Source organism: Nematostella vectensis, chromosome 13, assembly GCF_932526225.1.
Source record: "Nematostella vectensis chromosome 13, jaNemVect1.1, whole genome shotgun sequence".
Lineage (NCBI taxonomy): Eukaryota > Metazoa > Cnidaria > Anthozoa > Actiniaria > Edwardsiidae > Nematostella > Nematostella vectensis.
This window is the reverse complement of record NC_064046.1, coordinates 934,327-960,023: the sequence shown is the minus strand read 5'-3', so window position 1 is coordinate 960,023 and position 25,697 is coordinate 934,327. Positions and strand designations below refer to the sequence as shown.

Sequence of the window (25,697 nt, the reverse complement as noted above, 5' to 3'; positions counted from 1 at the left end):
AATAAAATTTTTTCATCTTCTTCGTTATTTATTTTTTTATTTAAAATTTTCCGACCAAATATGATCAAGTGTACAAGGACCAAGGTATGTTTTAGAAACAGCAGTACCATTAACTACAGCTTTGGGCAAGGATATTTTGTTTCTTCCCCATTCAAGATGGAAGTAAAATGTGTAATAAATTAGTTTATGACTTAAAGCACTCTATAATCCTCTCTCTATTTTTTTATTCTCTGTTTTTTTTTTATTCGAAAGAAAATACTTTTTGACCCAATCGCGTTTCCAGAGCCCACGTACCTATGTACCAGCGGCAAGGTACACGCTTCTGAGGTGACTACTAATACAAGGAAATACAGGAGAATACAGGAAAATACAGGGAAATTCAGGGAAATACAGGAGAATACAGGGAAATACAGGAGAATACAGGAAAATACAGGGGAATACAGGAGAATACAGGGAAATACAGGAGAATACAGGGAATTACAGGGGAACACAGGAAAATACAGGAGAACACAGGGAAATACAGGAGAATACAGGGGAATACAGGGAAATACAGGAGAATGCAGGGGAATACAGGGAAATACAGGAGAATATAGGGGAATACAGGGAAATACAGGGGAATACAGGGAAATACAGGAGAATACAGGGGAATACAGGAGAATACAGGAAAATACAGGGAAATACAGGAGAATACAGGGAAATACAGGAGAATACAGGGAATTACAGGGAAACACAGGAAAATACAGGAGAACACAGGGAAATACAGGAGAATACAGGGAAATACAGGAGAATACAGGAGAATACAGGGAAATACAGGAGAATACAGGGGAATACAGTGAAATACAGGAGAATACAGATAAATACAGGAGAATACAGGGAAATACAGGAGAATACAGGAGAATACAGGGAAATACAGGAGAATACAGGGGAATACAGTGAAATACAGGGAAATACAGGAGAATACAGGGAATTACAGGGGAATACAGGGAAATACAGGAGAATACAGGAGAACACAGGCAAATACAATACAATATAACACTATAATCTGATAATATGGATACACGAAAATGATACACTTTAATATGATTACATGAAGTACTTACCGCTTCTGGAATAATCAACGCATGCTCAGTAAGCTCTTGCCCAGTTCACGGACGCATCACGCGGTCAAAACGCGTAGAACTGTAAAAATGGCTGCCGCCGTAGCAAGATTCCTTCCAAAGGCGAGCCGATTTGTTTGTCCTGCCGCCGCTAGAGTCACAGCTGGAGCGGGTTGCAGATGGCAAGCACAAGCCACAAGGTCTCTTTGCACCTCTAAGGCTCTTTTAGGAGGTTGGTAAATTTTTATTGTCTCTGATTTAGTTGATAAATCTGTAGAAAGCAAAAGAACCGGTACAGTTATTTAACTTGCTTACTTATATCACTCATAAAAAGAAAGATTTTATTAAATCTTTTGATAATGCCAACAACATCCTTTATTAAGGCTTTCTTTAAATTCCAGTTTTGCTACATATACTGCATTTTTTTAGTATATTTGTTTTGTGCTGTTGTCTTGTCAAGCTTTCGGACTTTCAAGCGATTGCACGCATGTCTGATCTCAAACAAAATGGAACTAAAAAAAACCTCGAACCGGAAAGAACTCAGATCGTTCCATCCAGTTCATTTGGGATCAAATCGGATTGACTATTCGCTAGGTGAAACTTATTCCAAGATTGATTAACCATGTTTTATCTAGTAGTAAGATAACGTACTTATTATTAAAGTACATATCAAAAAAGTACTGATTTGTTATCTTACTGTTTTCACATGGCTACTGAAACAAGATGAAGCGACTAGGACTTATTGTGTGTGTCTTTATTCTCAGATAATAACTCTAGGCTGTACAATAATTGATAATCACAAGTTAATCACGTGGTGGGGATTGTGTTACGTATTGTTCGTGTCGTCACGTATGACATCTCGTTACATCTTTCCCCCAACAGAACAAAAGATACATGGCATCATAGTACAGAATACGTCGTTAGATCTATAATTATGATCAGCCGTTCTTGATTGTCCATTTACAAATCAAACTTCTGTGTAACCATAATATATATAATGTTCACCCTCGCATTGTGACTTCATAGTCCTCATGCCAGACCGGCACTTGTTTGCTCCTTTCTGATCTCCTTAGTCCGGTTGGCATGGTTACTGGTCGCACCCGTTCGTTGCTTTCATCAAGTACAATCTGGGGAGGAGTATCCTCTCCAGAGGCCTCGGGCTCTTGAAACGGAGTGTCCGTTTCTTGCAAAGCTGGCTCATTGGTTTTGAGAATATGCCTTCGGTTCCTCCGATATACCCTGTCACCAACCTTGACCTTATAGCTCCGGTTATCTAGCTTCTCGGTGCACACCCCTGGTATCCAGCGCTCCTGGCCCGGTGGCTTCATGCGTACGGTCTCACCAGGGTGAACCTCTTTGTGGGGTTTTGCATGTCAGTTATAATAATACTGCTGGCATTGTTTGGTGCCTAGCAACGCTCGAGCATCTGCATCTGTATCGTAGCAAGCTGAAGGAGGGCGCCTGCTATCGGAAGCAGTGTTTTGCAACGCCGTCCCATGAGGCGCTGCGCTGGGCTCGTACCAATGCCCTCGTCAGGTGTGTTGCGCCAACTCAAAAGTGCCAAATACTCCGACTGGCCAGAGTCTTTACACTTCATGAACAGGCACTCAACGGTCTTCACGGCATTCTCAGCTTTCCCATTTGACTGCGCATATGTCGTGGATGACAGTATATGGTCGAAACACCAGGTCCGCAAACACAGCAAACTCAGCCGATCCGAATTGTGGCCCACCATCGGCCCACCATGCCAAATCTGGCAAACACCGCTTACAGTTCCTTGATAATGCCTTTGGATTTGGTAGATTTAGGGTGTGCGACTTCAATGTAGTTACTATAGTAATCTGAAATTACTAAAAGTGTTCTTCCTTCCAAGTTACATAGTCAAGTCACGAATATCGTAGTATGGCAGAAGACACTGCGGTACCTCGGCTCTTTTGAAGGGCCATCCCTGTTGTAACATGACACGCAGCTGCTCTAGAACTGTGTTGTTAGCGGAGGCGCTTTCAATCTGCTCCCATCGAGCCTTGCTGATGGGAAGATATTGCTTGTGGTCAATTTTCTCCATCTCTTGTATGAACTCGGTTGCATTGACCTCTGGTAAATACACTCGACTGAGCGTGTCCGCCAGAAACACTGCAGCTCCAGGTTATATTTCTGAAGCCTCAATAGCATTCTCTGTAATCGCTGAACACAAAGGCTTAAGAACAATTGATTCCAGTGGTTTGTGGTCAGTCAACACATGAACCACATCTTGGCTCTGCAGCTATCTGCGGCTATGCAGTTATCCTTGTCGTGTACGCCACAATTCCCGCATTTCTCAGCATTGTTTGACTTGTCATTTTATCGCCTGTCACTCTGTCGTCTCTGTGATTTCCCGGCTTTGAATCCAGAGTTTATTGCATGGATTGTCTCTCCATTTCCAACTTCTCGCATTTGTGCAGCAGTACTCTCTGATGCCCTGCAGATTTCATCTGTTTTCTTGAGTGTCAAACTCGCTTCTCTTAGCAAGCGCTCTCTTACTTTACTGTCCTGTATCCCAAACACGATCCGGTCACGCAAGATCTCGTCTGGTGTGATCTTGTCAAATTCGCATCCTTCAGAAAGCTTTCTTAGGGCGGTTTTATATTGATCGTAACTCTCCTCTTGCTCCTGTCTCCCCTGATTGAACCGAAACCTCTCAAAGGGGACGTTCTTTCTTGGTTGACAATACTCCGCGGATTTTGTCTAAGACTGGCTTGATTTTTGTCTTATCCTCCTCGGCAGCCCACTCGAATGTTGAATATATGTCTCGCGCTTCTTCTCCTATTATTGTTAGCAAGGTTGCGACCTGAACTTTCTCGCCCTTTTTGTCCAACTCTGTTGCTAAAGCGTAGTTATCCCACGCCAGGCGGAACTTCTTCCATCTTTCCGCCACGTTACCGTCGTGAAGGTCTAGTGCCTGCGGTGGAGGCAAAGTGAATCCGCTAGCCATTGCCTTCTGGCTAACCAACCGTTTCCGAAGTCTGGCTTCCAATCTCTAGATGTGGAAACCACTCACTCACTGGCTGCCACCATGAAACAAGATGAAGCGGCTAGGACTTATTGTGTGTGTCTTTATTCTCAGATCATAACTCTAGGCTGTACAATAATTGATCATCACAAGTTAATCACGGGGTGGGGACTGTGTTACGTATTGTTCATGTCGTCACGTATTGTTCATGTCGTCACGTACGACATCTCGTTACAGCTACCACACCAACCATCTTGTAATTGTTTTGCAATAAGACCTTACAGAAAAAAAAATTTTTCTTTGAATTTTTTAATTAGTTTTTAGCTATGAGTAAAGTTTATTCATTGTTTTTCAGTAACCAAATATACACCCAAGCATGAGTGGGTGGTAGTTGAAAATGGAATAGGAACTATTGGTGTGACAGACTATGCACAGGTAACGAATACACCCCCCTTCCCCCCCCCAACCCAAACCAGCCAAGCCCCATGGATGTTTTATGGGTATTAGCTCGGCAGTGTGGTCCACCATACTTTATTTTTGGTATATTGTTGTGTCAAAAACTTTTACTGGGATTTTTTAGGGGGGAGGTGTAAAAAAACAGGGGTGTTTTTGGGCTCAACATTTTGCTCTGCATTACTTTTATGTGAACACATTGGAGAAGTATGGTGTAAAAGGAAGGCATTTCTGTTCAACTTACAGGCTAGTTAACACTACACTTGCATCATGTTTTATTTTCAGTCAAACCTTGGTGATATAGTGTATGTTCAACTGCCAGAAGTAGGAGATAAATTCTCAATGGAAGGTAAATACATCTCTGTGCCTTTTAATGTATGTAGCAGACAAGCATTCTGGATTCTTACTTTCCCTCAATTGAGAACAATAGAATCGAAAAGGGATAATGGTATAATGAACAATTACACCATTTCCATTAAGCTAGATATTATATTAAAGCCACTATCTGCCGAAATGGAAATATATTCTGTAAAATACAACATAGAGAAAGCTAAGAAAAATTATTCTTTTCTTGCTTTTTTGTTCTCTCAGAGGAGTTTGGTGCCCTGGAAAGTGTGAAGGCAGCAAGTGACTTGTACTCTCCAACATCTGGAAAGATCACTGAAATTAATAGCCAGCTCGAAGAGGATCCCTCTCTCATCAATAAATCTCCATATGGCGACGGTAGGTACTGGGAGGTCTTTACAATAATTACTAATTTTCTTTCTGTGGTATCCTAACTCTACACTCAAAGATTTAATAATTTTGTAACTGTAAAGTATTTCAATATTTTATAATGTAATTTCTACAACACTTTCTGATTGGTTGTTAGCTATAGTAAATCAGAGGACATACCACGGGATTTACACAATCCTTGCAGGTTCACTTGAAGCGAAAGAGACGAAAAACCTTGATTCAAATTCGAAAAATTTGGTTCTCAATCTTTTCTAGTAAATGTATTTTTCATCCTTACAAAAGGACACTAAAAGTAACGAAGGCTGTAGGGTTTTGAAGCTAAAGTTTTCAATTTCCGTTTATCTGTGTGCGCTTCAAACACCGGTTGCATGCGCTTGCGCACACGCTAGAAAACACACCATTTCGAACGAGCGTGCACTGTTTTGATTTTGTAAAATACTGTTTTCGTTGTTTTTGTGACTCCACATCATTTTGATAACAAGGTGATAAATATCGTGGTGTATAAAGAGTACATACCACAGAATTTAGTTTGCACTACAATTTGCTCAAAAAACGTACATTATTCTTATTTTAGATCATAGGTTTTTTACATCCTTTCCGTTTTTATTGGTTTACTTCACAAAAGAGTCAAGGTGGCCTTGCTTGCATGTGTTGCATTGGTGTTACCCTCTGTAAACATAGAGCACATCGGTGATATCATTGTCATCTTGTGACACAAACAGGTTGGATAGTGAAGATGGAGTTATCTAACCCAAGTGAGCTGGATGATTTATTGGATGAAGAAGCTTACAAAGAATTGGTAGCCCAGGAAGAGGATGACTGAAACTCCTTGGACTACTAGTCAACAATTTTGATTTTTCTTTTTAAATACAAAAAAAACTGAGACAATAGCTAAGTAAATAAAGTACTCTCATTACCATTGTCAATTTTAACTGGTGATTTACGCCGTATCTCTATTTTCCATTGTAAAAGAAAAATAACAGGTGCAACTATCAACAGCTTATACTACTATTCTTTAGGTAGAAATTAACTAGTAAGATGTCTGCTTTATACCAGTTTGAGTACCCAGTACTTCTACATTGGTGGATCCAGACTGATTCAACTGATTCCAGTGAATCACTCAAAATCCCAGAAAAATGTGTTTTTTTTTTGTAGATTTGAATTTTAGAACGTTCAATAAAAATAAACATCCATCTGTTGTCTGTTATTTATACACTATTAGACATGCTTCCTGGGTTGAGATAGATAGATAGATAGATAGATAGATAGATAGATGCCTTTTTTTAATGAGAGATTCACTTAATATCACAATGATAATGTACGCATGGCCCTCAACAGAAACAAAATAAAAGCTATTTACAAATCTGTTTACAGCAAAATCTTTGACGAAACTATTTACAATAACAATCCTTTGCTGATTTATAAACTTATTTACAGAGTTGTGATGTATTCTCTTAGTTTTGCGGAGAAGGGGGTGATTGACTTGGCTTCTTTGATTTCTAGTGGCAATGCATTCCACCTTGTTGCTGTTCCTGTTATTTGCTTTAGCGCTTGGACAGCATTTCCGGTCCCCCCACGGAAAATATTGCTCCTGATGGTGAGTGATAAATCTAGTTAGGGGGAGGGGACCCATTTAGAAATTTTGCGGGTGTATAAAAATTATGCGCGTGTTCTGGAACCACTCAAGCTCTTCACCGATTGGCTACGGCCCACGCGGAACCACTCAAGCTCTGTTTTGATTGGTTGCTATAACGTGTTAATCACTTTGGAGTCAGTTGACAATAAAATCCCGATACTACCCCTGTGAAAGTAGGCCTTTGCTTGGTGCGGTCTCTTGAACACATCTCTCGAACCGAAATCTTGAAAAGCGAAGCATGGCTTCACAAAATGCAGACGTTTCTCGTGGAGAGCCTCTGTCTGCCGAAAGGAAGAGTGTTATCCTTTTGATTATGATTTAGAATTTGATTGAATTTAGATCCCGAGAAGTTGGAATTAATGATGAAAGTGTGGCGACCGGACGATAGCTTTTTAGAATTCTCTATGAGTTATGGCATGGGAAAGTGGTCGCCCTCGTAAGTGAAATACATAGTGTTTTTAGCAAAACCCCCGGACAGTGTATTCTTAGTATATTAATGGCATTTCTATTTTCCCTGTGTTTTATTTGGGAAGATTTTCGGCTGTTATTTTAGTAAGGTAATTAGGCTGGTAAAATCACCTTTGTACTTTCGGCATTAGCGTAAGATACCGCACGAGCAAAATTGACCAGTACACGAATTTTCGATGCCTCTAATGGATGAATCTAGGAGAAACATGCAAAGAGGAGAAGTGCCAATAGATCAGCAACTAGATGGGATAATGCACCGTAAAACTGCTTAGAATCGAGAGGTCATGGAGTCAATTATTGACACGAGTTGCTGTCTGTGTGGCACAAGCTACGTTATAATGCAAGGGGAGGTTGTTTTTTTATATATTACAATCACACCATTTGGATATTGCCAAGGGGTATTCGAAGGGAATAACTGGTACTTTCCTCGCCACACTTTCAAGAATACAAATTTGGTTGAATTAGGTAGGAATAGTGTATTTCTTATCTGACTAATCGTTGAATGTAGTCACTCAGTTTTAAATGACCAAAAGGTTAATACAGCACCGGCGAAACGAAACTTTGAATTTATTATCTATTCATAAATTTCTTGTTGGGCATGCCCCTATACCCCCCCCCCCCCCCCCCCAACCCCTTGATTGGTCCGTGACCGTTTGGAATCAGTCAACTTTAGGCCTGGATCCATCCCTGTGGTATTGTTTACACTGCTATTCCCATTTAGCAGCGTATATTGAAACAGGTATGGTAGTGTATATTTTTATCATTTGTATTTAAGTTTTCGTGGTTCTCTCCCCCTTAATATGTGCACCAACCTTCGAGAAAATAACCTGCGCTGAGCCAAATTTAATATGCGCACCCAGAAATCCCTCTCCTTTGAGAAAATAACCTATCCTGAGCACCAGAATATCATTTTTATTTTTGTCATTTGGGTTTTTATTTACACTGATATTCTATGCCGCTCAATGCAATCTAGCTCCCATCCCCAGTGACATAATGTCCCCATGAAATCTCGTCCCTCGACGTGACAATAATTTGACTGGTATTGCGAGCCTCAGGCCGTGGAAGATAGAGTAACACCAGCGAGTCTCGTCATCTGAAAGAAAAATCAGTTGACAGAGAATTTACAAGTTGATCAACAGACCAAAATCTCTTAAATTACGTTATGAGAACTCTGTCGATCAAGGGAACTCGCCCTCTCTCCCAGGAGTCCCGCGTTTTCTACTCAGATGATGTATTTATACTGGGGTACGGTGCTCTCCAAAAGAACGTCAAGTTTCCGATTTATTCAATGTACACATAATACCTTGCAAAACATTAATACAACCGTACAAAATGCCATAAACAAACAAAGGACAAGCTACTACAATGTCGTGTAATAACACCATCTATGCTGTGATAATTCCTCAAGTTCCATGGGGGGGTCTAGATCTTTCGGCCGATTCATACCACACCCCTTCTAGAACCTAGTAAATCTTGCTCCAGGTGACCAAAAGTCTTTTTATCCGGCCGATAATCACGGCAAATCCCGACTCTCGTTCCCCTTCAGGACCCTGTTCCAATGTAGACAACATGATATTGAGATATTTTCCCCCTTACCTTGCATGACGTACATACGGCGGTAGGGAATGCCACAAATGAACGACAAGCTCCTCTTTTTCAAGATCTCCTTGGTCTTCCGAGTCGGCTGTCCGGGACTGTTTACATCATGGGAGGAGTCAGCGTTTTTAATTGTCTCCGAATTAGTCTTTTCCGCCTCGAACTTTTTCCAGTAGTGAATGAGTGACGTAAAGACAGACATGGCGGCATCGTGGAATAGGCCCCGGTATATAATGCCGTTTTGGACCAGTTCCACGATATTCTCAGCCATGTCGTTAGGAATATTGATCTGTAAACACACAAGAGAATATGTTGGGCACCGTTTTTTTTTCATTGTTGTGTGGTCCAAACTACGGCAAAAATACAAGGGAAGTTGTGGTTAGGCAGGTCCGTAGCCAGGATTTTGAGCGGGGAGGGGGGTCGTTTACCCATTGAGCCGACCATTTTCTCTAAGATAGTTTGCCCTAGCTTGCAGTGGTACTCAGTTTTCCTTCATTAGAGCGGACCTTCCAGTCCAGTGTGGTGGTTCTTCCGAACCCCCCGAGCCCCCCCCCCCCCCCTTGCTAGGGGCCTGTAAGGGTTGGCTTCTACTCTTCTTTAGTGTCTATCGTGTTTGGCATAACGTTTACCCGCGGGGGGTATTCAGGACATTGCGCATCGTCTTTGTGACTCGCTTGTCGCCTTTGGCAGGGGGTTCTTACTTGTACCCGTGAGGGGAAGGCTGAATCGATAAACTATCTTGAACTTGCGTACCTTCTCCGTGACTGGCTTGTCCTCCCGGAAAGACGTCTAAAGGGAGGGGGGGGGGGGGGGGGTGGCTGCTTACCTGAACCCGTGGGGGGAAGGCTGAGTCAATAAACACCTTGACCATTGTGCGCGCTTTCTCGGTGACTTGTCGCTCGTCGTCTCTACTGTAGTTTCCAGACTTCGCGCATTCGGTCGCGTTATCAGCAATCTCCTTGAATCTAACAAAAAACACGGCCGTCTGATCTGTCAATCGTCGCTTGGACGGTATGTTATTAGTCGTCGGTCATCGGTGAGTTCGTCGCTCAGATGGTCGGTCGTCACTCGGTCAGTCGTCCCTCAGATGGTCGGTCGTCACTCGGTTAGTCGTCGCTCAGGTGGTCGGTCATCACTCGGTTAGTTGTCGCTCAGATGGTCGGTCGTCACTAGGTTAGTCGTCGGTGAGCTAATACTTACTTGAGAACTTCTCTCCAGAAGTACATATCATTGACAAGCTTCTCGGTGTTGATAAATTTGTTGTTGATCATTCGTCTCGTCGGGTTAAGCGCGTGACGCCTCGTGTCTGTACAAAAAAAAACACACACACACAGAACGTCAACTAGAATCCCCGGATGTTTTCCCGAAATTTTGATGCGCACACATACTCGCCATTGTAGAAAAGTGCTAACGCTCTGAGCTCACATAAAAGACGTGGTGCCGCCATGCTCGCCCCATGCTTTTTACCGTGCTCAAATTAGTGTGATTGTACCCGCAATCGCATTATGCCATTTACCCTGAAATGAGAAGCTTGATTCAACCATTCCCTCCATTCCAATTCCCTCTCCCATTGTACGTGTTCCTAAATTTACATTTTAGCCAATCAAAATATTCGTCAGTTTCTGGGTTATATCATTTGATCGCCCCCTCACCCCTCAACTCTAAACTTACTGTTTTACACCTCTTCTCTTTCCTCCTCCGCCACTCACAATCGCAGTTCTAAACTTACTGTGTTCCACCGTGGCTTGTTTCTCTTTCCTCAGGAACTCGATAAACTCCGCCTCGCACTCGCGGTCGTGGATGCCTTTGAGGAACTTTGCGATGTTGCTTGCGAACATGACCCACAGTCCGCGCTAAAACCATAACAAACAAGCAACTTGTAATTAAGAAAAACTAGCAACTAGTTTACTTGGTTAATGCTTAGCGCATAGGTCTCACGTATAACAAATAAGCTATTACTGGCCATTTGAATTGTCTAAACTCTTTAATCAGAAGTCTACAGTCGTTTTTCTTGATCTCTATCAATTCAGTTCATTAACGGCTTTACTTCACGCTCTAAACAGCTGAGTTAGAAACTTTAATATTGTTTTTTCTTTCTGTTGATGCAAGTCACTGTGGTTAGCTCCGTTGTGCCGTGTGCCCGCATTTTTTGCGTTTTTACGGTTTTTTCGTGCGCCGTCATCTCACACTAACGCAGTTTTTGCGGTTTTGGCAAAAATTATTACCGTTTTTCCGTGCGCCGCCATCTTACAGACCCCAGCGAGTGTGTTTCTCGTCGCGTATTTTTCCGTGCTCTCACCCTCATCCTCATCCGGAAACGTAGCCACGTACTTGCGAAACCTGACGTTGTTTTATTTTTAATCGAAGGTTTAGTGATTTATTTAAAAGGTTTGGTAGCAAACAGAAGCTGTCATAAGTCTAGTTACCATGCTTCCTCCATAGTCCTGGCAACGCAGGCCTGGGCCGAGAGTAGCATAGCAGGCGTGACTTTGTCCAGGACGGGAATCTCCCGGATGATGTCTGCTTTGCACTGGAGATTCTCGACTGGGGGCAAGCACTAACTGATCAGTATTTCAGGGTAATTAAGCAAACGTCTCACAATCATCATCGCCACCATCGTCAATATCAAATTAGTTATCATTATCAACGCTAATCCTATCAGTTTAGTTATTCGCTCACTTGCTGGAACGTCGATGTTGGCGAAGTACTTCCTGACTATCACGTTTGCTCTCGCTTGTTTCGCCTTTCCATCCTTGCAGTTGTTTTTCATGTTCTCCACGGCTTGCCAAAAGAGCAGAGGAGTGTCTGCCTTTTGTTCCGTCAAGAACTTTTTAAACCACGTGACCTGTTGTGGGTCGTGGATGCATTCGTGAAAGCTCCTAGAAAGGAACAATTGCGCAAGTGAATCGAGGATTTAGATCGCGGTTTAAACGTGGTCTTTAAGGGCGCACTTTGGCCGCGGTTGATACTTACTTTAAAGTAATAAGACGCATATTGGTTGCGGTTTACGTTTACTTTGGTCTTTTAGACCGCACTTTGACCGCGGTTTATACTTACTGTGAAGTAATAGGACGCATATTGGTCGCGTTTTACACTTACTTTGGTCCTTTAAGGCCCACTTTGGCCGCGGTTGATACTTACTTTGGACGCATATTGGTCGCGGTTTATACTTACTTTGGTCTATTAGGGCGCACTTTGTCTGCGGTTTGCTGGTTGTCGTCCTCAGACTTGTCCGAGCTCTCTTTCTTGATGTGTCCGTAAAAGTGAGAACCTCGTCGGTAGTTCTGTTCTTCCCGTAGTTTGTTCGCTTCTCGAAGTGAAGGAATCTTCTTGCCTTCGTCTTCCTCCTCGGCGTCATCGGGTTCGTCGAATCCTATGAGATAGCGAGATAGCTAAGATTATCGGAGTTTTTCAAAATAGATACTCAAGCAAGCGAGTTTGAGGAATGCAAACAATGTTCTCTGGATTAGCGATTGTAACACGCGCAACACAAGTGAGATTCGGTCAAACCCAAGCGCAACACAAGTGAGATTCGGTCAAACACAAGTGCAACACAAGTGAGAATCGTCAAATTCAAGCGCAACACAAGTGAGAATCGGTCAAACACAAGCGCAACACAAGTGAGAATCGGTCAAGGGAATATAGGTCAAACACAGGCCCAAGAAAATCAAGCAGATGCGATCTGTTGCGCCTGTTTATGCGCTTGCGTTCCATTGAGAATATAGAAAATACTAGCGTTGCGCCTTCAAAATCTAACGAAGGCTATGGAAGCGCCTTCATTTAACCCCCTAAAAAGGTAGTAAAATAGTCTGAACATTAAAATGGGGGCTCTTAGTATTAGCCTTGTCCCTTGGCTACTCGTAGCGGGCCTATCACACACTGCATGGCTACGACGTCACAGGCATTTATGTAGCGTCCGCCATATTGGAAAGTGTTAGTTTGCGCGCAAAGCATTATGGAGCTGACAGCAAGGGAGTAGCCTGGGGACGAGGCTAATTATTTATGGGAAGAAATCATACAGCACCTGATGTTGCCAGGCTGATTGCGAGTTTCAGAGCTCTCCACATGTTGACTGAAGTTTGAGCCTCTTCCACTTCCTCTACAGGTACAACTTTTTCGCTCTTACGGCGCTCTGGTTGCTTTTTTCTAGGGACAGTCTATAGAAATAAGACCCAAACTTGGACTCCCAGGCCTGTAGCATCTCTATGAAATATTGGGGTTGACAGTACGGCGCGCGGTACGCTGGTCCTGTTGTCAGTTTGATGACACACGCGAAAAAGGACACACAAAATGGTACAATCTCTTACAAGCTCCACCATTCAACCAGCCAGGTAAAGAAATGCGTAAGTGCAGCTTGTTATTATAGGGTTCGCATTAATCAAAGCTGTGGCCCTTGTCTCATAGTTGGCTGACTTTAGGTACACCCGCATCGCGTTATCAGCAGCACCAGTTGAGTAATTAACTAAAGTAGTGTGTTTTAATTTATTAGGTGGAAAAAGCTATCCTAGTCCATAGCCGTAGCAGGCCTCGAAATAGGGACCAGCAACGACGACGGCAACGTGGACGGCGACGGCAGAAAACAATGGGGTTTGATTCAGAATTCAATAGCAGCACGTCAAAATGCGTTCTGTCTGATACATTGTCATCACGACGTGAAAACTCCAACTTTCACGGTCAATTGAGGACGCGGACGTTTGCACCGTAAACTCGTTCGCTGCTGTAGAAATAATGTCCTTAGTTTATTTTTATCTGTATCTGACTATAATGTTTTGCCTATTCTATTGCAATTAAATTGTAATTGATCGCCAAGCGCCAACACATCTTTTTCGATATCGTTGTCCTAGCCGTCGTCGTCGTTCTTGCTTAAGGTCCCTAATATTGGGGGGGGGGGGGGGGGGCACAATACAGAGACATTAAAAAAACAATAGGGGGCACAGCCACGCCCCTATGGTCATTTCCTTATAATTTTTGAAAATATTTGGGGTGGGGGGGAGCACGTGCCCCCTGCTACGGCCCTATAGTCTACCCACATCCTTTCTGGACTCGTCACGCACTCAAGCGCCACCTAGCGTGACGGAGTTTAGAACGGCTGCGAAGGAGACTATCTATCCAAATCTTTCACTGATCTCACATTGACTGTGAGCCCCAAGGAGACTTGACAAGTGCCATACAAAATCTCTCTCAACGTCCTTTACTTTTTCCAATGCTCACTTCCCAGAATTCCCTGCACCACTTTGAAACGTAGCCATTCCCTTGGAAGCGAGGCAAACGCTGGCTACGAATGATTGTTTTAGGTCTCTAGAGGGTTGCCTTCCGAGTTGGCACAAAAAACTGTGAAGGGGTTTTCACTGCGCTTTCGAGTACACTTACCACAGAGTCCGTGAACTCGGCTTCGTCCTGTTTCACGTAACTCGACCATGGGCTGAACAGCGTCTGACAAAAAGAGAAAATCTCCTTACAGTTGTTGATGTTGATTTGGAACCATACGTCAAAGGCCCGGGCGACAAACAAAATACAACTTTCACTTTTTAACCATGAGAGAAGGGTGTGACGTCATGCTTACCTGTATGGTCACCTGGGCAACGTGTGACAACAGCGCGTCACCTTCCTCTACCGGAAGCAACTTGATCAGACGCGAACGCGCGAGAGATGACATGGGAACAGCGTGGGGAGAGTCTGGTACCAAGTATGTGTTGATAAGGGTCAAAGCCATGCGGTATTTGTTGCAAGCACCCAGGGTTTCGCTTGGTACGAGATACCGCTGACAATCAGCCCAGAACTCCAGGCGCAACAAAGCCTCCTCGTCACCAGTCTTCTCTAAGAACTCGTGCAGAGGGCCACCTGCTAGTCGGTCCGAGGCCACCGCGGCCAACAGGGCAGCGTTTACCCCTAGGACACCTATTAAAGAAACGCATTGACTGTTTCATATACATACTCATGAGGTTCGAACTAAGAAGTGAATTTCTATTTCGCACCAGCTCCTTTGGAGAAACTTATCAGACAGAACGCATTTTGATCACGTGCTTTTTCCGAGCTGATCCCATCATTGCGTCGTCGTTCTTAACTGTCTCTTTATGATATGTATGAGGTCTTTGCTCGGGGAAGTCGGGAAGGAACCTGCGGTCAATTATTTTGCCTCATGGTTTCCAAAGTATCGTGTGCAGTGTCATGTGTAAGGGTTTTTCGTCATGTTGTCTGCGTCAAGTTTCAGTTTTTAAAAGTTTACATGGGTAAAATGGTCGAAGCTCTTTGATTCTTTTAAACAAATAAGTTCCAAATATTACAAGCAAAGATAACATTAAAAAACCGTGTTTCTACTTTTGCGTACACGGTTACATGTTTTCACAAGCGCGAACGTTACTTTCCTTGCAAAATATCAAGTGCGAAAAACCATCCATTTCCATCGGCTGATTTTGAAAGGTTTGTGATATTTCCTATCGAAACATTGTTTTAAAGGGTCTTTCTAAACTGTTTTTCAAATAATTTGTCCCATTTTGATTGAAAACACTGACAAGTGGCTGAAGGGATATTCACTTAAGTAGACGGAAAACTTGTGACTAATAAGTTTCTAATGAGACTCACTTTGGAACATCTTGCTGTACTCAATTGTGTGCGGCGGGTGGGCGGTGCGTGGCTTGTAGAACAAACTGTCATATCCGTCAGTCGACGTTCCCAGTTGAATGATTCGAGATTTGGGCGCTCGCTGTACTTCACTGTATGTGTTCAGCGGAGGCAGCTCTGAGGCTAGAAATACAAAGGACATTAAAGTCACTACTTTTCCCTCCATCCATTCTCATTACTTGCATTACGGCTTCCTTCATTCAAAAGCATTGAAAATTTTCGTAAAAGCATAAGCGCCAGCATAACGCTCTTTATGTTATGTGTTTAGCTTTGCAAAACCCCTCTTCTACAGACAATTAACTCATCGGATTTTTCAGATGTCTTCCCCATAACACCCCCCCTACATGTCTCCCCAACTTTTGACGCTACACGAACGCCTCTGCCTCCCACAGAATTCTTCAAATGTCTTCAGCTTTCGCCACAAATCTCTCCCTAACCCCTTTCATCCACCTTTACGGTTAGACAATAACTAACTCCTCCTTTCCTACAGAAGGAAAGCGAGATCACAACCACATGCTTAGCAGACGAATTCGTAGAGCCGACGGATAAAAAGCAGAGAACAGCATCCTATGGACGCTTGTTCATTATCTAGGGATCGAACTTGGTTCATCGTTTAGCAATTGTGATGTTAGAGGAGCGATCAAAGCATCTAAACTAACCCTTATTACATAGTTCGTCGTTCTCAAAAGTCAAGGAAAGGCGTACTCTCTCCCGATCTCTTCCACGTCACCACCCTCCCTTGCCGTTAGATGAATTTTTCAAGTGGCTTAGTTTCTCACACATCTCTACTTCTTCTCATCTATGCCTTACCTTAACGTCAGACAAAAGCCTCTTATCTATCTATCACTTACTAACAAGATTTATCAGGTTTCTCCCAAATCTCTCCCCCCCTCCCCCTCCCCCCTATATTTACCCTAACTTACCGTTAGATGAGCGCCACCTCTCCCAAACTGGTTTCTTAAGATGTTTTAGTTTCTCGTTCTCGTGAAGAGCTTCGTATATCGTCCTGCTAGTGCGGTCATTCCCAATAGCGCATGCGTAAGGCGTTATCTGTGGCAGGTTGATTCTCTTCTCTTTTAGTTCCTCCAACTCTTTGGTCTTTTTCTCTTCTTCTTGTGTTTGCTTGATGACGGAAGGCTTTTTCTTCACCTTGTTCTCTTTTACTTCATTACAACTCTCCCCCTCCCCCTCCGCTATCAGTTTGTTTACTACCTCTATAACTTCCGGTGTTGACAGACTCGACTCGGACCTCGACCCAGTCTCCTTTGAGGTGCTCGTTCCTGAGCGCGTGGGGAATGGGCTCGGGGCATTTCCCGAAAGAGATGAATATCGACCCAGGTCCGCGCGTCTGTCAGCTCGTGTTAACTTTTGTAGGGGGGTTAGCCTAGCATGGGACGATGGTTTCGGAGTTGGATGTTCGGACTCCGTCTGCACAAATCAAACATGAATTTCAACAAAACAAACGCATTTTTACGGCAGTTTCCAATAATCTGCGAACTCTCGTCGACTTTATAACAGAATATGTTCTAGCTCCCGTCATTCAAAATCCTGGAAGCGTTTTTATTGGCCAGCACTGAAATGGTTTCCAATCACGCCACTTCTCCTGAAGGTGCTCCTCTTTCTGCTCCCACCCCCCCCCCCCAACTACCCTCCCCATCTCACCTCTTTTTCCTCATCTTGCTCATCCTCATCCTCATCCGCCACCTCCTCCCCACTGTCCACCGCCCCCCAGTACCGCTCGTGCCACCTCTCCAGGCGATGTTCCATCTCCCATCTCCCATCCCCCCAACTACCCTCCCCATCTCACCTCTTTTTCCTCATCTTGCTCATCCTCATCCTCCTCCGCCACCTCCTCCCCACTGTCCACCGCCCCCCAGTACCGCTCGTGCCACCTCTCCAGGCGCTGTCGCTCGAGCTCCTCATGGTCCGGATCCGGAATACTCTCATCAGATGTCACCTTATGCAACTCCAGGTATTCTTTCACCGCTTCCTGGTCCATAATCGTCTCCAACTTCTTGGTTTTCTCCTGAAAAAGAGCAAACCTTTTTTTTGATAAAGTCATGCACAGGAAAGGTATACCATCAAGTCCTGACACACTAAAGTCGTGTACCTGAAGTGTATACCATCCCGTTCTATCACGCAGTTATACCATCCAGTCCTGACACACAGCTATTTCAAGTCGTGTAGGGAAATGTATACCATCCCGTCCTACTACGCAGTTATTTTTTATTTATTCAATTTCCACCAGTTATACTGGAGCTAGGCTCCAAATCAAGTACCCCCCTTGAGTGTATTGTTAATAAGTATTGTAAGCACTGTCACGGGGGGTGGTCACTGCCAGAGGGTTTATTGCGTCCCCAGTGGTTCTATTACGTCCCTTCGGTTCAGGTTAGTGTAGTGCACTTGCACTGTAGTGAAGAGACGGGACCTCCGGTTTAGTGTCGTTATCCAAGAAGACTAAACACACGGGATAATAACTTCAACTCACTTGTGACACAAATTCGAATCAAGGCGGGAACCCGGAAAATCCCCAGTTTGAGCCAGGATTCGAACCTGGGCCACAGCGGTGAGAGGCCGACAAGCTTACATACTAGGCCACCCGTGCTTCCATTTTACCTGGGCCGCGGCTCTTTCTCTCATCGCTTTTAGCTTGGCCGCGTCGGGACCCAGTCCTTCAGTCAACGAGCCTACACGCAGGCTTTTCTCCCAGCGGTCATTATTGCGCAAGCGCAGTTTCTCGCGGTGAAGGACGTATTTTGGTACCCAGTAGGTCTTGAGACGATCCAGAACCAGCGCTTGCAGGGGACGGAAGATCGTCTCTTTGAAGAGGGAATGGTCAGTCGCACATATGTGCTTGGCGACCTGGAGAGATAAGTACGTTTTTAACTAGAATCTATAGAAAAAAATCGAGCAAGCAATCTTTTGCGAGAGACACAGCAACATCCCAGGAAAAAAGAGAATATATTAAACCAACAGGGCGCGAAGAAATATATATTTATATATTGAGCATAAAAAAAACTGTCTTCACCTCTCCGTCAGATATCTAGTTTAGTCCTTCCCTTATTTTTGATCATGCGTTCGTTAAGTATAAGGCTGCTGAGGTCAAATGTGCATCAGTGCTATGCTTCGCTACCTGGCACTCGTCCATACATGTTCATAGGTCCCATAGGGCGCTTGGGATAGCCAGGTAGCGCGTTCATATCACCGTATTTTGCAAGGACAACACAATACCGGTAATCCCTAATACCTATCAAATTTGAGATAATCAAGCTATGTAATATAATATTGTGAATGGGGTATTCTTTGGTAGCTCTTAATTCGATGCGTAAAAGTATTTACTTTTCTGGTGGTCCCTTGAGTCGCAAGCCTTTATCTGAGATTCAACGACTCAACGCATTTGACATTTTGTTCGTAGTACTCACCTCTTTAGGTGACGTGAACGACTTAGTGTCCAGTCCCTCTAGACCGCCACACACGCTTTTCCATTTCATCATTTCCGTCAGCTCAAACGGCGCTCCGCCTCTCAAATACTTCTGCTGGATTTCCCGAAACACCACGCGACGCTGGTCTGGCTTTGTGTGCCTGCGATACCGTTCAGCGTCAATCCAAAAAGCCAGACAACGCTCCCCCATTGTACCCCGGATGTAGCGATGGAACGCGTGCATATCTTCCACGCTACCCAGGTGAATAAGGGACAGCTCGGGATTGACTGCAACAAACGTTTAATTTTAAAAGGCATCGTTTGACAAGTAGGAGGATATCGTTTAAATCTTTAAAAGTTGGGCGCCAAAACATTATTGGCTGCTCGTGCTAGAGGGCTGTTATCTATTATGCATCTTATACTCATATGTTTTATCCTGTCCTTGTAGTCGCTAGCTGTTATCTATTATGCATCTTATACCCGTATATTTTATCATGTCCTTGTAGTCACTAGCTATTATCTATTATGCATCTTATATTCATCGCGCGGCGTCTGGGTACGAGACTGGTCTTACCCGCGGTTGATTTCGTTAGTACAGTGGAACACCGCTCCACGGACACCCGCTTAATACGGACACCCCGTTTTTCTGGACAGTATTCGAAGTGCAAACAAAAGTCCAATATATTCGCTTATAATTTAACCCGCTTTATACGGACACCCGTTAATACGGACAACGGACACTTTTATATGGCCCGAAAGACATTTTTCATACAAAATAAACCCCGGTTTACGGACAAAAGAAATTCGAGTCTCGCACTTTCATGAGATTGAATGATGCACTTTTAATACGGCATTTCTCGAGTTCTATTTGGATATTATCAAGCTTTTTCTAAACCAAATACTCTTAAGCAAATAGACACATCAAGTATGCTAAAAGATAAAACAGAACACAGTAAACAGTGCTGTGTAGAACACTCACAAAGCTAATTTAGGGTACCAGACTATAGACTACGCAAATCCAGAATGTACAAAATGCCTTCTGAGCAGAGTTTTCACAACCTTTGTTGAATTACAGTATTTTGGATTCAGTTAGAATAATTGAGTTGAAATTGGCAATCGCAAGGACGATTGAGGAAAGGAGTAGTTATCCTGTTTTGTTGTTGTTGTTTATAAAAATATTGTTATGAATTTGAGTAATAAAGAAATAACCGGAACATGTCACTAGCTCACAGAAGTACTTTATCGAAATGTTACTTGATACACGAGTTTTAAAGATTAAAATTTCAATATGAAGCATGCTGTGTTGCTGTAGCATTCTGAGTCATTAAAATGCATTTTTGACGTCTTGTAGGGCAGCCCGCTTAATACAGACACCCTGATGATACGGACACTTATGAAAGTCCCGAGGGTGTCCGTATTAACGGGGTTCCACTGTAATCGAGGTACCCCCCTCGTCTCTCTTTTGTCTCACCCGCGGTTGATTTCATTAGTAATGTACACAGAATGTAATCGAGGTACCCCCCCCCTCGTCTCTCTTTTGTCTCACCCGCGTTTGATTTCATTAGTAATGTACACAGCATGTAATCGAGGTACCCCCCTCGTCTCTCTTTTGTCTCATCCGCGGTTGATTTCATTAGTAATGTACACAGCATGTAATCGAGGTACCCCCCTCCTCTCTCTTTTGTCTCATCCGCGGTTGATTTCATTAGTAATGTACACAGCATGTAATCGAGGTACCCCCCTCCTCTCTCTTTTGTCTCATCCGCGGTTGATTTCATTAGTAATGTGCACAGCATGTAATCGAGCTACCCCTCCTCGTCTCTCTTTTGTCTCACCCGCGGTTGATTTCATTAGTAATGTACACAGCATGTAATCGAGGTACCCCCCCCTCGTCTCTCTTTTGTCTCACCCGCGGTTGATTTTATTAGTAATGTACACAGCATGTAATCGAGGTACCCCCCTCCTCTCTCTTTTGTCTCATCCGCGGTTGATTTCATTAGTAATGTGCACAGCATGTAATCGAGCTACCCCTCCTCGTCTCTCTTTTGTCTCACCCGCGGTTGATTTCATTAGTAATGTACACAGCATGTAATCGAGGTACCCCCCCCTCGTCTCTCTTTTGTCTCACCCGCGGTTGATTTCATTAGTAATGTACACAGCATGTAATCGAGGTACCCCCCTCCTCTCTCTTTTGTCTCATCCGCGGTTGATTTCATTAGTAATGTGCACAGCATGTAATCGAGCTACCCCTCCTCGTCTCTCTTTTGTCTCACCCGCGGTTGATTTCATTAGTAATGTACACAGCATGTAATCGAGGTACCCCCCCCTCGTCTCTCTTTTGTCTCACCCGCGGTTGATTTTATTAGTAATGTACACAGCATGTAATCGAGGTACCCCCCCCCCTCGTCTCTCTTTTGTCTCACCCGCGTTTGATTTCATTAGTAATGTACACAGCATGTAATCGAGGTACCCCCCTCGTCTCTCTTTTGTCTCATCCGCGGTTGATTTCATTAGTAATGTACACAGCATGTAATCGAGGTACCCCCCTCGTCTCTCTTTTGTCTCAACCGCGTTTGATTTCATTAGTAATGTACACAGCATGTAATCGAGGTACTCCCCTCGTCTCTCTTTTGTCTCACCCGCGGTTGATTTCATTAGTAATGTACACAGCATGTAATCGAGGTACCCCCCCCCCCCCTCGTCTCTCTTTTGTCTCACCCGCGTTTGATTTCATTAGTAATGTACACAGCATGTAATCGAGGTACCCCCCTCGTCTCTCTTTTGTCTCACCCGCGGTTGATTTCATTAGTAATGTGCACAGCATGTAATCGAGGTACCCCCCCTCGTCTCTCTTTTGTCTCACCCCCGGTTGATTTCATTAGTAATGTACACAGCATGTAATCGGGGTACCCCCCTCCCGTCTCTCTTTTGTCTCACCCGCGGTTGATTTCATTAGTAATGTACACAGCATGTAATCGAGGTACCCCCCCCTCGTCTCTCTTTTGTCTTACCCGCGGTTGATTTCATTAGTAATGTGCACAGCATGTAATCGAGGTACCCCCCTCGTCTCTCTTTTGTCTCACCCCCGGTTGATTTCATTAGTAATGTACACAGCATGTAATCGGGGTACCCCCCTCTCGTCTCTCTTTTGTCTCACCCGCGGTTGATTTCATTAGTAATGTGCACAGCATGTAATCGAGGTACCCCCCCTCGTCTCTCTTTTGTCTCACCCGCAGTTGATTTCATTAGTAATGTACACATCATGTAATCGAGCTACCCCCCCTCGTTTCTCTTTTGTCTCACCCGCAGTTGATTTCATTAGTAATGTACACAGCATGTAATCGAGGTACAGCTCTGTTTTCCAAAACAGCGGCACACGTGAGCACCGAACCCAGGTCTTAACCTTCGCTTGAATCACGTGCTGCCGAGAAAAATAACAAATCAATCTGATAAGCGATGCTACGTAAGTCTTCCTTCTTGTTAGCGATATAACCTTTTTTTTGCTGGGCCTAGAACCCCTCCTAAAGAACACATTATCTAATCTACCTCTTCTAACTAGCAATAACGCTTTTTTTCCTGGATCTAGAACTCCTTCTAAAGAACACCATTATCTGATCTAACCCTTCTTGCTAGTACTATAGCATCTTTTTTCTGGACCTAGGACCCTTTTAAGGGACACCATTATCTATTTTTTTCCTTCTTGCTAGTACTATAGCATCTTTTTTCTGGACCTAGAACCCCTCTTGAGGGTAACCACTACCAAATCTATGCTAAAGGAGGAGTTACTTACGTAGTTGGTGCGTTTTGGTGGGGGATCAATATCAAAGCGATCTTTAGAAGACACATACATTAACCGCTTGCCAAACACCTAAAGAAGAAACAGATTCTTTGATTAAATAAGAGAGAGAGAGAGAGAGAGAGAGAGAGAGAGAGAGAGAGAGAGAGAGAGAGAGAGAGATAGACAGAGAGAGAGAGAGAGAGAGAGAGAGAGAGAGAGAGAGAGAGAGAGAGAGAGAGAGAGAGAGAGAGAGAGAGAGAGAGAGAGAGAGGCTAATGTTAAGTCAGTTCTTCATAGTCGTTTTTTATAACGAAAAAAGGGAAATATCATAAAATAATGAAACATTACATTTAATTAATTTATCATGAAAAGCTCACCAAAATATTGTATCTGATCCCAAATTCTGATATTATGACCTCAAAAGAAGAGAGGTACTTTAACTAAGTGAGAAATTGTTATGTGCTATTGAAATTACGCTGTAAAGCTACTTCTCGCTGTATGCAATTTCTATTAAGCTATTTTAATAGCTTAATAAAAATAATAGCTTTAAAAAGCCGCATTGTCACCAGTTTACTTCCGGTCGATTACGTAAAAACACGGAAAACGGAAAACACGAAAAATATTTCAAAGTGTAGAAAGCAGTGAGTCTTTGAGTTTCTTTGAGGATGTGACTGCTAATTTAGAGCGGATGCCTGTTAAATATTTCGGATTCGAATAGATTCTTTTGTCTTTTAACGGTTGAGGTTTCCGTTGGACCTCCGGAAGTAAACTGGTGACAATGCGGCTTTAAGTTGTCCACAAACTCGTGCAACAGAAGAATCGAGTTGGAAACAAGTTGTGTCCTGCTAACCGGCAACGAGAGAAAGGTGTTGAAATAATCTGTGAATGTGGGGTCGGTGAGAAGCTTGGCGAACTCGTCCTCGCTCGGGGTGACACCATCGCCTGGGAACGCACAAAACACATTCACTACATAGTAAACAAACCAAATACACGGTGTTTTGCCGTTTAAGCTGATTGATAACTGTAACGGAAGTAACATTTTCCAACTAGCGCATTCTCACGGGCGTAGCGAGCGCATTTTCTCGTACACGCATACTGACTGGCGAACCCAACCTTCTAGGAGTGTCGATTATTGGTGGTCATTTAGCAATTCCTAATGCGTGTGTATGAAAGCCTATACAAGCCTTTTCCATTGCTGATGTACACAAGTGCGTATTAGCGTATGAATCTAAGCTTGGGAAGCCCCTTGAAGCATTAGCATCATCTGTGATACAGTGTAGAGATTTCTGGTGATATGGGATCGAGCGTGTGATATTGCGCGCGCATGCACGCTTCTTCCTTCACACGGGCTCGCGTGTAACGTGCTGCGTGCTGAGCGTAGCGTGATGCGTGCTGAGCGTACCTTTTCGAATCGGGAAATAGTCCCTTAAGTCATTCCCCATTTTCTCTACTATTTCGATATTTTTCTCATAGCGAATTTTTTCTTGGGTCCATCGCAATTACTTCGTCATCAATATGAATGCCGGTAAATTCGCCCGAACGTCAATCAGAACGCACTGTGGCACGGCTAAACGGCTACCGCAGAGCACAACGCGGAGGAGACATTTCTAGTGCGCGCACGCTCTGAAATTATACTTCAGATACTTGTTTTATGGGCGGAAATGTTCTCTTGGCTAAACAATTGGGAAACAACACAGAACCATGCTTGCGCTTCCGGTGTGTTTTTTGTTTGTTTTTGTTTTGCTTTTTGTTTAGCTCTGTGAGAAATGTTAAGATGTGGAAAGCTCTGAAACTATCAACTTTTATTTAAATAACAACATCTTTAATGTTGTTGGGAGAGGGGGTGTGAGCATAATGTGAACTTCCTCAAGAATCCTGGCGAGCACATGCTAGCACCTCGTGTGCTGTCGTTTTATTTATTTATTTTTTTTAAGATATTTGAGTAGGCGTGATCATTTAATTTCTTCTTGGTGAAGATTAGCAATTATACACATGTGAATAATAGTCTGCTTGTAAAAACAAACAAACAAACAAAAAAGACGCTCGAGCACTCCCGGATTCGTAGTAGACAATCGGGTTCTCTAGATTGTCTTTAAGGTGTGTGTGTGTGGGGGGGGGGGGGGGACTCCGACAAAAAAAGGGGGTGATAGTCGGCAAAATCGATTTTAACCCTAAGGGGCGTGGTCAAAAGGAAATTCTTAACCCTAAGAGATATCATATTGGGTGTGATCGAAGGAATTTTTAACCCTAACAGATAGCAGAATCGAAAAAAAAAAACGTTAAACACCCCTTCAGGAATAGCAGTTGGTCAAATTTTATACCCTTAAAGCAAGCAAAATCGAAAAAATCCTTCAACACCCTCTCAGGGATGGCAGTTGGTCGAAATTTTATACCCTAACAAAGGTGATCACCGGGCTTTTAGGTCAACGGCCCTCCCCCTCCCCACCACCTGGTCCATTCTTCATTTGCTTTTAAAGCAGTTGATAACGAAAATTTCAACTCAAATATTGAATACCACAAAATCCTCTACACAAGTCCAGTGCAACAAAACTTATCTCTATATCTGTATTCTCACTGATCAGATTCTCATTATATTCATTTATTTACTGAATTAATCTCTTGTGTTTGTATGTGAAACGCTACAAACTTGGAAACTATGTACAAGTATTACCTCAGAATTCTTGTTTTCATTTTATTTTCTGCCAGGATTTTTTAATGGCTTTTTTATTTGCAGATTATTTTGTTCCCACCCGCATAATTATCGACCAATAAAAGATCACAATCTTTTTGTTATGAAGAAATCATTGTTGTATGACGCAGTGTCTTGCTTCGTGTTTCCTATAACCCTTGTACCTTGGGAAATATTTCGAATGTGGGTTTATTTGAGAGTGTATCCCAGAATG

At 43.4% G+C, this 25,697-nt stretch overlaps 2 protein-coding genes across 3 annotated transcripts; one reads left to right on the top strand and one right to left on the bottom strand.

The window, feature by feature from the left end:
• The first annotated feature begins 1,143 nt into the window (after window positions 1-1,143).
• Window positions 1,144-6,467, top strand: LOC5521614 (glycine cleavage system H protein). Its single transcript, XM_001641351.3, has 5 exons — window positions 1,144-1,329; window positions 4,442-4,521; window positions 4,825-4,888; window positions 5,131-5,262; window positions 5,997-6,467. Exons 1-5 carry the CDS (start codon window positions 1,188-1,190, stop codon window positions 6,095-6,097), a joined length of 519 nt encoding a protein of 172 aa, XP_001641401.2. The 5' UTR covers window positions 1,144-1,187; the 3' UTR covers window positions 6,098-6,467.
• A 1,808-nt stretch (window positions 6,468-8,275) lies between these two features.
• Window positions 8,276-24,325, bottom strand: LOC5521613 (regulator of G-protein signaling protein-like). Of its 2 annotated transcripts, none has more exons than XM_048721155.1 (21): window positions 24,197-24,325; window positions 23,645-23,736; window positions 22,807-22,884; window positions 22,320-22,437; window positions 19,018-19,304; window positions 18,212-18,457; window positions 17,403-17,621; window positions 16,519-17,023; window positions 15,557-15,718; window positions 14,538-14,872; window positions 14,345-14,407; window positions 12,999-13,131; window positions 12,149-12,347; window positions 11,654-11,853; window positions 11,401-11,518; window positions 11,200-11,314; window positions 10,704-10,827; window positions 10,175-10,280; window positions 9,801-9,939; window positions 8,975-9,263; window positions 8,276-8,471 (listed from the first exon to the last, which is right to left on the bottom strand). In XM_048721155.1, the coding sequence occupies exons 1-21, from the start codon at window positions 24,234-24,236 to the stop codon at window positions 8,338-8,340; spliced, it is 3,702 nt and encodes a 1,233-aa protein (XP_048577112.1). In that variant the 5' UTR covers window positions 24,237-24,325; the 3' UTR covers window positions 8,276-8,337. The 2 variants fall into 2 exon arrangements, with proteins under 2 accessions (XP_048577112.1, XP_048577113.1); XM_048721156.1 differs by lacking the exon at window positions 24,197-24,325 and adding an exon at window positions 23,908-24,093.
• Between the last annotated feature and the right edge of the window lie 1,372 nt (window positions 24,326-25,697).

Coding starts and splice junctions, on each gene's coding strand:
- LOC5521614 (XM_001641351.3), top strand. CDS start 1,188: ATGGCTGCCGCCGTAGCAAGATTCCTTCCAAAGGCGAGCCGATTTGTT. Junction 1,330..4,441: donor CTCTAAGGCTCTTTTAGGAG/GTTGGTAAATTT, acceptor ATTGTTTTTCAG/TAACCAAATATACACCCAAG. Junction 4,522..4,824: donor GTGTGACAGACTATGCACAG/GTAACGAATACA, acceptor TTTTATTTTCAG/TCAAACCTTGGTGATATAGT.
- LOC5521613 (XM_048721155.1), bottom strand. CDS start 24,236: ATGGGGAATGACTTAAGGGACTATTTCCCGATTCGAAAAG. Junction 22,885..23,644: donor ACACCTTTCTCTCGTTGCCG/GTTAGCAGGACA, acceptor TTTCTTCTTTAG/GTGTTTGGCAAGCGGTTAAT. Junction 14,408..14,537: donor TTGCCCAGGTGACCATACAG/GTAAGCATGACG, acceptor TCTTTTTGTCAG/ACGCTGTTCAGCCCATGGTC.